General features: G+C 40.9%; 1 protein-coding gene across 5 annotated transcripts in view; it reads left to right on the top strand.

Annotated features, from left to right (window-relative positions):
- ubr4 (ubiquitin protein ligase E3 component n-recognin 4) overlaps positions 1 to 12606 on the top strand; it is a 143035-nt gene that overhangs the window by 70076 nt on the left and 60353 nt on the right. For 4 of the 5 annotated variants that reach the window (XM_055659222.1, XM_055659227.1, XM_055659225.1 and 1 more), the window contains 9 exons: positions 470 to 604; positions 1050 to 1224; positions 3965 to 4105; positions 4703 to 4824; positions 5087 to 5198; positions 5774 to 5904; positions 6871 to 7048; positions 7675 to 7779; positions 9892 to 10029. In XM_055659222.1, the coding sequence (XP_055515197.1) occupies positions 470 to 604; positions 1050 to 1224; positions 3965 to 4105; positions 4703 to 4824; positions 5087 to 5198; positions 5774 to 5904; positions 6871 to 7048; positions 7675 to 7779; positions 9892 to 10029 (1237 nt within the window). The remainder of the gene's footprint in view (positions 1 to 469; positions 605 to 1049; positions 1225 to 3964; positions 4106 to 4702; positions 4825 to 5086; positions 5199 to 5773; positions 5905 to 6870; positions 7049 to 7674; positions 7780 to 9891; positions 10030 to 12606) is intronic. The other variant, XM_055659223.1, reaches the window with a different exon arrangement.

Raw genomic sequence — 12606 nt, 5'->3', positions numbered from 1 at the left:
CCTTCGAGCCAGCACCGCCATTCAATGTGATCATGGCTTATCATCCACAATCAGTACCCCGTTCCTGCCTTCTCCCCATATCCCCTGACTCTGCTATTTTTAAGAGCCCTATCTAGCTCTCTCTTGAAAGCATCCAGAGAACCCGCCTCCACCGCCCTCGAGGCAGAGAATTCCCTTTTATGCTATAAATGAGGGGAGTCATTGTTTAATATAAGATTCTTTTGGTTTATTTATTTATTTTCAACTTTTTCCATCTACTTACGGGTACAGGGAGAACATTTAATACAATCTGACAATGTGCACTTTAATCTCATGTGATTTTTTTTCTATTACAAATCTCAGAGGCAAATAAATAAATGATGGGTCTTTGTCCCACACATTATGGAGGGCACTCCTAAAAATAGATCTCAAAGCGATTTACCCTTTTGAAGATAAAGAATGTTTTCAGTAACAACGTCTTTCTCAACAGGAAAAGAATAAACAGACAGCATTGGAACTGGCCACTACGTTGTTGTCCATGCCAACTCCTTCCAGTATTCAACAGCAAACTAAGGGTCTGCTCGCGAGTCTTCACAACAGCCGTGGCAGCTATCACAATCATAAGGTGACTTGTGACTCTCTGAAAGTTTCACGTGCATGTGTGGAACCGGTCTGTGTGTTTTCCACAACGGTGCTTCAAGGCCAGGTAGTGAGGCTACCACAGCTTCCAATCTCCTGCCTTTGAGGATTGTAGTTCAGCTGGATATGCTGCAATGTGGTTTGCAAATATGGAAATACATGGTGATCTTAAACTACCAGGCACCATGTCTCCTTGAAGCCAGTCTGCTTTCAAATTAGTGACAATATCAGCTGAGCTCCAATGGCAACATATGTTTTAGCTCATCTACTTAAATCGTTAACGAGAGGGTTAAAAAATAATGCAGATGAACTTGTAGCAATGAATACTTTGTTTTTCAGGTGCTGTAAGTAGAGCTTTCAAAGTAGAGCTTATGTTCTATTTGAATATCGTAATTACAGTATCCTTACAAAATATGTTTCTCCTTGTTCAGGATCAGGCTTTGCTGAATAACGCTGTGCAGATTCTAAATACTTGGAATAAAGATGGCCGTGACCTTGACCCAGAGGTGTTCCAACGACTAGTAATCACAGCCCGTTCAATCGCCATGATGCGACCCAATAATCTTGTACACTTCACAGAGGTGAAAACATCACAGCCTGATAAAGGTGAGGTTGGATATGGGTAAGCTGAGAAGAATATTGTAATTTCAGGAAGGACCTTTCCCTCTCCGGTCATTCCCCTTTCTCCCTGACCCTTTCGGACAGAAGATACAGAAGCTTGAAAGCATGTACAACCAGACTCAGCACCAGCTTCTTCCATTCTGTTATCAGATTCCCATTAGTTAGGATATTGTCCCGATTCTCCATCCTAACTCATTGCAGACCTTGGACTTTTTCCTCTGGAATTGTCACACTACAGTACTGAGAACAATATTCTGCACTCTGGTATTTTTAGTTTGGTTTAGTGATACAGTGGGGAAACAGGCCCTTCGGCCCCGAGTCTGCGCTGACCAGCGATACTCACAGATTGACTCCAGCCGACAGGCACTTAGGACAATTTACATTTATATGAAGTACACAAAACCAAGCCAATTAACCTACAAACCTGTAGGTCTTTGGAGTGTGGGAGGAAACCAAAGACCTCGGAGAAAACCCATGCGGTGACGTGGACAATGTACGAACTCCGTATAGACAGCACCCGTAGACGGGATCGAACCTGGGTCTCTGCCGCTGTAAGGCAGCAACTCCACCGTACCTCAGTTGATTGGGTAGCACACAAGCTTTTCGCGGTACCTTGGTACACATGACAATAATAAAGCTACATCTAAATACAGAAGATTCTGGAACCAACCAGCATCACTGGAGAGAAAGCTTTGAACATGGACCTTGCATAAGAATTGGAAACTGATAAAATAAAAAGAATCTCTTAAAAACTGCTGAGAAGTGGTTGGGTGATATAAAGGCACGGAGGTGGAAATCCTTCAAGAAGGGTCTCGACACGAAACGTCACCCATTCCTTCTCTCCAGAGATGCTGCCTGTCCCGCTGAGTTACTCCAGCTTTTTGTGTCTACCTTAGGCTAATTGGTTACAAGTTGAACTAAAATGGTTTCGAAAAGCTGGAAATTGTTGAAAACTGACATGGTTCCAATGAATCATTGAAAGGGTAATGAGATTAGAGGACCATGATGTAAGGCAAAAAGTCTGTGCAAAGATGCCCAGATACAAAAACACTCATGTCATCATATGCACTCCTGAATTTGTATCTGCCCTTTGAATCATTTTATTATTTCATGTATCTTGATTAGATCAGTGCATAACCAACTAAGTTGAAAGGAATTATTGGCTTTAAGATAGTTATGGATCAAGGCAGGGCATGTTAAAATTCAAAATTAAGGCAAGGCCAATGTGGTTGGTATTAGTCAGGAACTCGCTCAAGTTAATTGGACCAAATTGTTTGCAGGAAGAGGAACATCCGGAAAGTGCTGCTTTAAAAATGTGCTGGCATTTGTTCGGGGCATGCATGTTCCTGTTAGAGTGAAGGGAAAGGCAGGTGGGCGTAAGGAAGCTTGCGTGACAAGAGAAATTGAGGCTCAGGTTAAGACAAGAAGGAGTCATGGGACAGGTATTGGCAGCTGGAATCAAGTGTATCCATAGGAGTTTTGGGAACTGAGGAGCCTGCTAAAGAAGGAAATCAGGAGGGCATAAAGAGGGCAGGACATGGCTCTGGCAGATAATATTCAGGATCATTCAAATAGATTTTATGTACATTCAAGGAAAAAGGGTAACCAGAGAAACCAGGGGCCTCAGGAATCAAAGCAGTCAACTCTACAGCATGTCAAGCCACTGGAGATGGGCAAAGTCCTCAATCAGTATTTCTCCTCTGTTTGTACTGCGGGGAAAGGCATGAAGACGGGATCTTGGGGCAGTCAATATTACGGTTGAGGCGGTATTGAATGTCATATTGCGTATGAAGGTAGACACATCTCGTGGGCCTGAACAGATATGTCCAAGGACACTGTGGGAAGCTAGAGAAGAAATTGCAAGTGCCCTGGCTGAGATGTATGTCATCATTAAATACGTTTGAGGTGCTGGAAGACTGGAAGGTGGCAAATGTTGTGCCTTTATTAAAGAAGAGCTGCAAGGAAAAACCTGGGAACTATAGGCCAGTGAGTCCAACATCTGAAAGTTACTAGAGAGTATTCTGAAGGATAAGATATGCATCCATTTATATAGACAAGGGCTGATTAGGGATAGACAGCACAGTTTTATACATGGGAGCAGAGCTGTAGACATTGTACATATCAGCAAGGCATTTGACATGGTTTTGCATGATAGGCTGCTCTGGAAGATTAGATCTCATGGGATCCAGGGAGAACAAGTCAACTGGTTACAACATTTTCTTCATGGCAGGAAACAGAGGGTTATGGTGAAAGGTTATATTTCAGACTAGAGGCCTATGACTCGTGGTGTGCCTCAAGGATTGGTGCTGGCCTATTGCTGTTTTTGGTTAAATAAAATATATGCCTTTCAGAACAGGATACCTTCTGTACCAACCTGGTCTGGTCTATGTACAACTCCAAACTAACAGTGACGAAGATGTCATCTAACATCGCTTTAAAATAGTCCAGTATGCTGCTTAATTGTTTCAAACTATTACAAAGACATATAATGACATAATCTTGCAATCTAACATCTTTATGGAGTGGCTTTGTCACACACAGTTCACTGTTTCACCATCTCCTTCACAAGGACTATTGGGAAAGATCAATAAACACGTCTTGCCAGCACCATCCTTATTTTGTTTAGTGATTAATAACAATTAGACGCTGCAGATGAAGTGAAGCAACGGATATTAATGATGCCACATTCAGCAGAGAAAACAATGACTGTTTAATCTTTCTCTAGAAGGATCGGATGAACGAGATCATGTCCACAGGGGTGCAGAAGCTGAAGGCTGCAGTTTTATCATGCAGTTAGTCACTCATTTCTGGAGACTCCATGCATCCAAACCTAAGAATGCATTCCTGGCTCCTGCGTGCCTACCTGGTAATTGTAACTCTGTCTCAATTTTAGATAATTATCTTGCAAATAAAATGAAAGTAAAGCACATTCACAATCGATAAAACATAATAGATTAAAATTTACAACCATAATCAGAGTTTCTAATGATGGAAGGTATTTTTGGAGCTTTTCTGAATTAAATATTATGTTGCAAGAAGTAATATTTTACAGTTTTCTGTGTTTCCAGTAAGTTGTAATATGCTGTGGCATCTTTGAAGATGCCTTAAAGACATTGTCAATAAGGACCATCGGGACTCTAATGAGTACATTGTAATTTGTTTGGCACCAGATACGTGGTGACGTTTTGCATACTTGGTGTATTGTATGCAACAATAAATAATTTCACTGTACCTTGGTACATGGGAGAATAAAGTATCATTGATGAATATTAAAGAGTACATTTAATAAATATGGAGAGTTGTATAATATGGTTGTATAGAAATAACCAGCTTTGCACATGTCCCTTATCCATACCCATGTAAAATGCTGCTGCACTTACTTTGCTTGCACTGAACTGCTTGTCAAGTATTGTGAAGTCTGTTCAATGTTAAATCATATTTCAGTTTTCATTTTCTTCTCTAGGTCTGACTCACATTGAGGCAACGGTCAATGCATTAATTGACATTATTCATGGTTATTGCACCTGTGAGCTTGACTACATTAATGCTGCTGCAAAGGTTTACATGCAGATGCTGCTGTGTCCTGTAAGTACCTTTGCTCTGTCGAAGCTAATGGGTGTTTAATTAATCATAGGTGGTCAGCTTTGCAGCGCTATTTTGTGGGATATGAGCAGTCTGTTTGGGACTTGGTTAAAGATTAAATGTGAATATCAACTGTTGAATTGTTGTGAAATGCTATTTGCCTGTCACAGTGAGTGCTGGTTACCAGTATAATCGAGCTTAACCATGTTTTTGTCTGACCCCAGCAGTGTTTTGGATCTAATTAGTTTAAACTGTTCTCCCTCAGGACCATTCGGTGAGTTTTGCCTGTAAGCAGGCGCTAATACGTGTTCTGAGACCACGGAACAAACGCAGGCACGTCACGCTACCCTCCCCTCCCCGCAGCAACACTCCAATGGGTAAGGGAAAGCAATCTAAATAATAAATATAAATGCAATGTAATAATGTGCTGTGTAGTATCTAGTTAACAGAAATGTTGCTATTCGCAAAACCCTATGTAATATTCACCTGAAGTCCAGAACTCAAATGGTTTAAAAAAAACAGGCACACCCACCTTCCTGTTGTATTACTTAAAGGACCAAGAAATAATCAATTTTGACATTCAGAAATGTGTTCTTCACTTCTCATAAAGGCGATGAAGTTTATTTCTACATGGTTTCTAGCTACGTTGACTCTTGAATCTTTTTGTACAAGTGCTGAGTAGAATTCAGGAATAAGTTGCACCAGGCCACCAGCCCTTGTATAATTGTAGCTGCACACCAGCATACTTGATCGTACATGTTCTTCATCAGTGTTGTGCAACTGTGGTAATAAATTAACATTGGCCTTTTAGATTTTCCTATCAATTGAATAATGCTCCAAGACGTGGCTTTGTATTAATGTTTCTACTAAATGAATAGTTGATAGCTGTAACACATTGGTGTACAGTGAGATTCACTTCAGCGTGAGCCAGCAAACTCCTTCCTTTGTGCAGGTGATAAAGATGACGATGACGATGATGATGCTGATGACAAAATGCAAACATCAGGAATGCCGGGCAATGAAAATATCCGTCAGGAAAGTCAAGAACAAAGTGAAGTGGATCATGGAGACTTTGAGATGGTGGTAAGCGTCTTAAAAAGATAAATTATTTTTTTCCCGGCCAACGAAAAGATGAGATAAAACCCCAACAATAATTAGCAAATAAAGACTTTTCTATGTGTGGAAATGTCTGAAGAAGAGTCTGAGTCTGAAGAATCCGAAATGTAATTTATCCATTCCGTCAGCAGATGCTGCCTGACCCACTGAGGTAGTCCAGCAGGTAGACACAAAATGCTGGAGTAACTCAGCGGGTGAGGCAGCATCTCTGGAGAGAAGGAATGGGCGACGTTTCGGGTCAAGACCCTTCTTCAGATTTATTCCAGTACTTGTACTTTGATCAAGATTTCAGCACCAGCAGTTCCCTGAATCTCCAGAGACTTCTTTACGCTCAACTCTCTCCTTTTACTAGTGTGGGTGCAGCTAAATACTGCAATGTCTGCGCTTTACACAAGGAGCAGAATTGACTGTGAAAGTGAAACTGTAGCGGATAGCTACATTGCGTACACAGTGAAACTCCATACTGTAATAAAATGCCTGTCGTTCTCTTCACCTAGTGTTCTACATCTCAATGCATCATCAGCTTGCATGACATTGCACCTTTAACATGATAAAGAATTACAGGAACATTATGAAATAAGATTTGACACTAAGCCACAAGAGGTTATCAGTACATGAATACAGTTAAAGGTTTAAGTTGCATTACAAGAGGATGTGAAGGGCGGCAGAAGGGAGAAGGGTCCTGACCCAAAATGTCACCTATTCGTGCTCTCCAGAGATATTGGCTGACCCACTGAGTTATGCCAGCACTTTGTGCCTTTTTTAGAAACCAAGCATCTGCAGTTCCTTGTGTCTGTATTCTAAGGCATTCCTTCAGTTCTAAGGCAGTGAAAGTGAGCATACTGAGACATTTTTTACCTGATACTGCTCTGATTCAAATTATCTTCTTATGATTCCTACGATCATGATTAATCCTAATTCCCTCCTTTCCAGTCGGAATCGATGGTTTTGGAGTCGGCTGAAAACGTCACAAACGGAAACCCGTCCCCTCTGGAAGCACTGCTGGCAGGAGAAGAGGGTTTCCCCCCAATGCTGGACATCCCTCCAGATGCTGATGATGAGACTATGGTGGAACTGGCAATTGCTCTTAGCCTGCAGCAAGATCAGCAAGGTACAGCACGCTTACTCCCATCCGTCTGCAATGGGAACACAATGGAATTTGGCTAATTTGTAAAGGATTGAATAGAACAAAAATAAGTTTCCTTAATCTCCATTTCAAGGAACTGAAACTGTTTCCCTTCTAAAAAGCCACACATGTTATAAATTCAAAACAAAAATGAAACTGAAAACAAATTTGGCTGCTCCATCTTCTTTAAAGTGCAGTAAATTTGAGAAAGCAAACTGACTAAGTGCCTTTTACCAGAGCTGGGCAATCTGGATAGAGATTTGTCTCATTATACAGTTACCTTGTTTCACCCTGTTTCACATCTACATTTGGCTAGACTGATTAGTGAGCTAATGAATTTAAATCTGGGCTATCATTCACTGCACTGACTGGGTGCAGCTATTTTGGATTTGATGGATATTTTATTGATTCCTGAAATCGATACACTGGTTACTGTAAACTTGGCAGTAAAGCGCTGCACGTTTAAACCAAAGGCTCAGCATTTCCCTCATGCTGATTAAATATAGGTTTCCTGAATTAGAATTTCCAGCTCGTGTTTTCCGAGTCTGACTTTCATCCACGGGTCCCTGCTGTATGAACAAGTTACTGATGTTGAGATTTGCCCTTACTAGGCAGCAGCAGTAGTGCACTTGGTCTGCAGAGCCTCGGACTATCTGGGCAAGCACCCAGCTCCTCCTCATTGGATGCAGGGACACTGTCAGATACTACAGCTTCAGGTAACTGCATTGATTAAATTTAATACGCGTCTAAACATGAACAAAATGTCCGCATGAGTACAGCTACATGGGTTTTCTTGGCCTCGGCTTTTGCTGGGCCATAGTTATCATCAAGCGTAGAGTTTTAATTCTGTCTAGGTGTTTAGTGATAATAAATTGTCATCAGAATTTAAATTAAATGAAGCAGTTCAAAAGCAATAAAGCTGCTTTATGAATAATTAGCAAAGTGCATTGTTGGAATTCATTATTTAGAAATAGTTCTGAAAATTCTCAGGTATCCTTTTTCTTGTTCGGGTATCTTGGATTGGTTTAGATCGATCTGACTCGCAATGAGAAGGTCCATTGCACCTTTAACATGATAAAGAATTCCAGGAACATTATGAAAGGGTCAGCCTTCATTTTCTATGCTTCTGTCTGCAATCCCTACAGTTGGATTGCACTCTCCACATGTCCCATGTTGTTCGATTGCGTTTTTAAACTGCAGGCTAGAAGAATGATTCTCAATTTATTCTCCCCAATTGACAAGTTACATCTTGGTAAATCGTGACATTTAAAGAATGGATTGTGCCTGATGAACCTGGTGTATTTCTTTTAATGGTGATTAAATTAGAGGACCTGGTAAAAGCTGTGGATGTTAATTAACGAGAAAAATTTAGTTAAAGTTAAAACCTTTGAAACAAAATGCAAATAATTGCACTTGTGAGAAACAAGCTGAGCAGTGAGAGATGGTCAGATGAGATTAGGAGCATGCACTCATGATGCTAATTACAGACATACCCTCAGCAGTTCTGTGTTAAGGCTGCAACTATTCCCAGGATTTGTTAATGACAGAGATGATAGGAGTTTTCTGTGTTTTACAATGACAGAAAGATCAAATGCTTTTTAAGTAATGTGGATGCAATCATAAAATTATGTGGAGATATTAAATGAGTCAAATAGATTTTGGTGTAGGCCCATGCAAAGTCAATCACTTTACATCTAGAAAGGATAGAATAGAGGACTTTCTGATGAAATGTTAGCAGTAGAAATCCAAAGAGACTGGTTGCTCCATGTATGTTGATCATTGGACTAGAAATGATGGTCAACAGCAAATTACCAGATGGGAGGAAAAGATTGATTGCATCTTCAAGATTTCTGCATTCATGGTACATACATGCAAATGCCCATGTTGCTATTAGTTAGGCAAAATGGTGTAGATTTTTAGATGGTTAGACGATGGTATGAAGTTTGTTAGATTTTAAGGGAGCATGCTAAATTCGATTCAGAAAAATTATTTCTGGTAGTTGGGCATAAGTTATTCACTGCAGGAAACAATATGTTTCTATTTATCATCCTTGTGTTATTTTAAACACTTGTCGTATTGATCTTAAGGGATTGGACAGGCTAGATGCAGGAAAAATGTTCCCGTTGTTGGGGGAGTCCTGAACCAGGGGTCACAGTTTAAGAATAAGGGGTAGATCAGGAAGGGGTAGATGAGAGAAAAACGTTTCACCTGGAGAGCTGTGAAGCTGTGGAATGCTTTGCCACAGAAGGCAGTGGAGGCCAATTCACTGGATGTTTTCAAGAGAGCGTTTGATATAGCTCTTAGTGCTAACAGAATCAAGGGATATGGAGAAAAAGCAGAAACGGGGTACTGATTTTGCATGATCATATTGAATAGCAGTGTTGGCTTGAAGGGCCGAATGGCCTACGTCTGCACCTATTTACTATGTTTTTATGATCCGTAATCTATGTCATTTTGTTAATGTCACCAAGCATCCACTGTCCAAATTAGTTTTATCTTTTCAAAGAATTATTAACTGCTGGCACAGGTATTAGACAGGCAATCCACCTCCATAAAGTGCTTTTGTTCCACATTCATTGGAGGGTTTTCCCCCTTTCTGCTAGACGGGTGTTTTTGTGTGTGTGTGGAAGTTCTGTATAGTTTGATCAAATGCTAGAACTGTTCTGTACTTGCTTTGAGCTTGTTTCAGTTGTTGCATATTAAAAACCGGTAAAGGATCGTGCCAAGTCTGCGCGGTCTGCACTGTGTTGCTCTCAAACGTCTGTGCTTGTGCTCACGGTTTGTAAATGTGGTGTTTTTACCTGTAACAGCCGTTGCTATGCTTTTAGCTCCAGCCTCTGATGATGAAGGGAGCACAGCAGCAACAGATGGATCAACATTGCGAACATCTCCAGCAGAGCACGGTGGTAGTGTGGGGTCAGAGAGCGGGGGAAGCGCTGTGGATTCAGTTGCTGGAGAACATAGCGGTAAGCCTATTCACTGGTGTTAGCTTAAGCGAGAGGGATAAATATATTATAAGAAATCTAACTTCAAAACTAGAATTTTGTGCATGATCCCAGTATTTCAGTATATGCTGCGCCCTCCATAATGTTTGGGACAAAGACCCATCATTTATTTATTTGCCTCTGCACTCCACAATTTGAGATTTGTAATAGAAAAAACACATGTGGTTAAAGTGCACATTGTCAGATTTTAATAAAGGCCATTTTTATACATTTTGGTTTTACCATGTAGAAATTACAGCAGTGTTTATACATAGTCCACTCCATTTCAGGACACCATAATGTTTGGGACAGAGCAATGTCATGCAAATGAAAGTAATCATGTTTAGTACATTGTTGCATATCCTTTGCATGCAATGACTGCTTGATATCTGCGATTCATGGACGATTCATGTCTTCTCTGGTGACGCTCTGTATTGCAGCCAGATTTAGCTTATGCTTGTTTTGGGGGCTAGTCCCCTACAGCTTTCTCTTCAGCATATAAAAGGCATGCTCAATTGGGTTCAGATCGGGTGATTGATTTGGCCATTCAAGAATTGACCATTTTTTTAGCTTTGAAAAACTCCTCCTATGTTTGTGATCATTGTCTTGCTGTAGAATGAACCGCGGCCAATGAGTTTTGAGGCATTTGTTTGAACATGAGCAGATAGGATGTGTCTATACACTTCAGAATTCATTATGCTACTACCATCAGCAGTTGTATCGTCAATGAAGATAAGTGAGCCAGTACCGTCAGCAGCCATACATAGGTGTCCTTGAGACTCTTGAAAGGCGCCCATAAATAAAATTTATTATTATTATTGTACATGCCCAGGCCATAACACCCCCACCACCATGTTTCACAGATGAGGTGGTATGCTTTGGATCTTGCGCAGTTCCTTCTCTCCTCCATACTTTGCTCTTGCCATCATGATATAAGTTAATCTTCGTCTCATCTGTCCACAAGACCTTTTTCCAGAACTGTGGTTGTTCTTTTAAGTACTTCTTAGCAAACTGTAACCCGGCCATCCTATTTTTGCAGCTAACGAGTCGTTTGCATCTTGCAATGTAGCCTCTGTATTTCTCTTCATGAAGTCATCTGCGGACAGTGGTCATTGACAAATCCATACCAGACTCCTGAAGAGTGTTTCTGATCTGTTGGACAGATGTTTGGGGATTTGTCTTTATTATAGAGAAATTTCTTCTGTCATCAACTGTGGGGGTCTTCCTTTGACTGCCAGTCCCTTTGCAATTAGTAAGCTCCCCAGTGCTCCCTTTCTTCGAAATGATATTCCAAACAGTTGGTTTTGCAAAGCCTGAGGTTTGGCTGATGTCTCTTAACAGTTTTGTTCTTGTTTCTCAATCTCATAATGGCTTCTTTGACTTTGGTCCTCATGTTGATAAACAGCAATACAACTTGTATTGGAGGAGAGGGGAGAGGGAGGAGGGGAGGGGAGAGGAGAGGAGGGGGGACGGACTGTAAACAAAGCTGAAATTTCCACATAGTGAAACCAAAATGTATCAATGAAATCTGACAATGTGCACTTTAACCACATGTGATTACAGCACATTGCTGTAATTCTCTCCAGCCAGTTTGTCCTCTGTAATGTTCTGAATATTAAAGGAATCGAGGAATAGGGGGAAAGTGGTGCTGAGGTGAAAGATCCACTGTGATTTTACCAGAAGATGAAGCAGGCTGGAGGGACCTTTGTTAGCTGAATCCTGCTTTAATTATACTCTTATGTTCTCCTGTTTGCGCCCATTATTATAGAATTAAACAACACAAATTAGGCCAATCAGTTTATCATGCCAGTACCTGCATTTTTGAACAAACTTTCAAATCAGTCTCAAGCTTCTGGCTATGATCATACTGCCCTGCATTAGAATTGTGCATCTTTCATGTCGTATACAGCCACACAACAGAAACAGCATTCCTGGTCATTTTGGGTTGCCAGCTCTGCTACTGAATGTAAACACTGAACGCTACTTTGTCTCTCTAATATTTTAAGATGCTGTTTTGACAACACAGCCCAACAAGAAAAAAAAAAAATTGTGACTTGATGCTCAGTAATGATGTCTTTTTATGGTTTGCAATGGAAATGCTGACGTAAAGAATAGGGCTGGGGGTAGCCACAAAAATGTCACCAGCTGTTCAACAAGATCGCGGCTGGTCTGATCTTGTATTCAGCTTCCCCAAAATACTTGACACTCTGTGACACTGCAGATACTGCTGCTTCCTCTTAGCTCTAATAAACCACATTCAATCCTGGCCTTCTGTGCTGTCTGTGTGGAGTTCTCCTACAACCTTCGCTCCATAGATGCTGCTGCACCCGCTGAGTTTCTCCAGCAATTTTGTCTACCTTCTCCTACAACCACGCAAGTTCCCTGGGTTCTGTTTCCACCTTTTCACTTATTACAGCCTTTGCTGTGCTTTTCCTCCCACATTTCGAAGATGGGTTGGTTGGCAGTTTAATTTGTTTCTGTAACGTTCCCACAGGGTCGTGGATGGTAACAGAATAATGGTGGAGTTGATTAACAAGTACTTAAGTGGGGGGGATGAAA

Source organism: Leucoraja erinacea, chromosome 30, assembly GCF_028641065.1.
Source record: "Leucoraja erinacea ecotype New England chromosome 30, Leri_hhj_1, whole genome shotgun sequence".
Classification (NCBI taxonomy): Eukaryota; Metazoa; Chordata; class Chondrichthyes; order Rajiformes; family Rajidae; genus Leucoraja; species Leucoraja erinaceus.
Note: the sequence above shows the minus strand (reverse complement) of the source record. Positions and strands in the feature narration are given on the sequence as shown.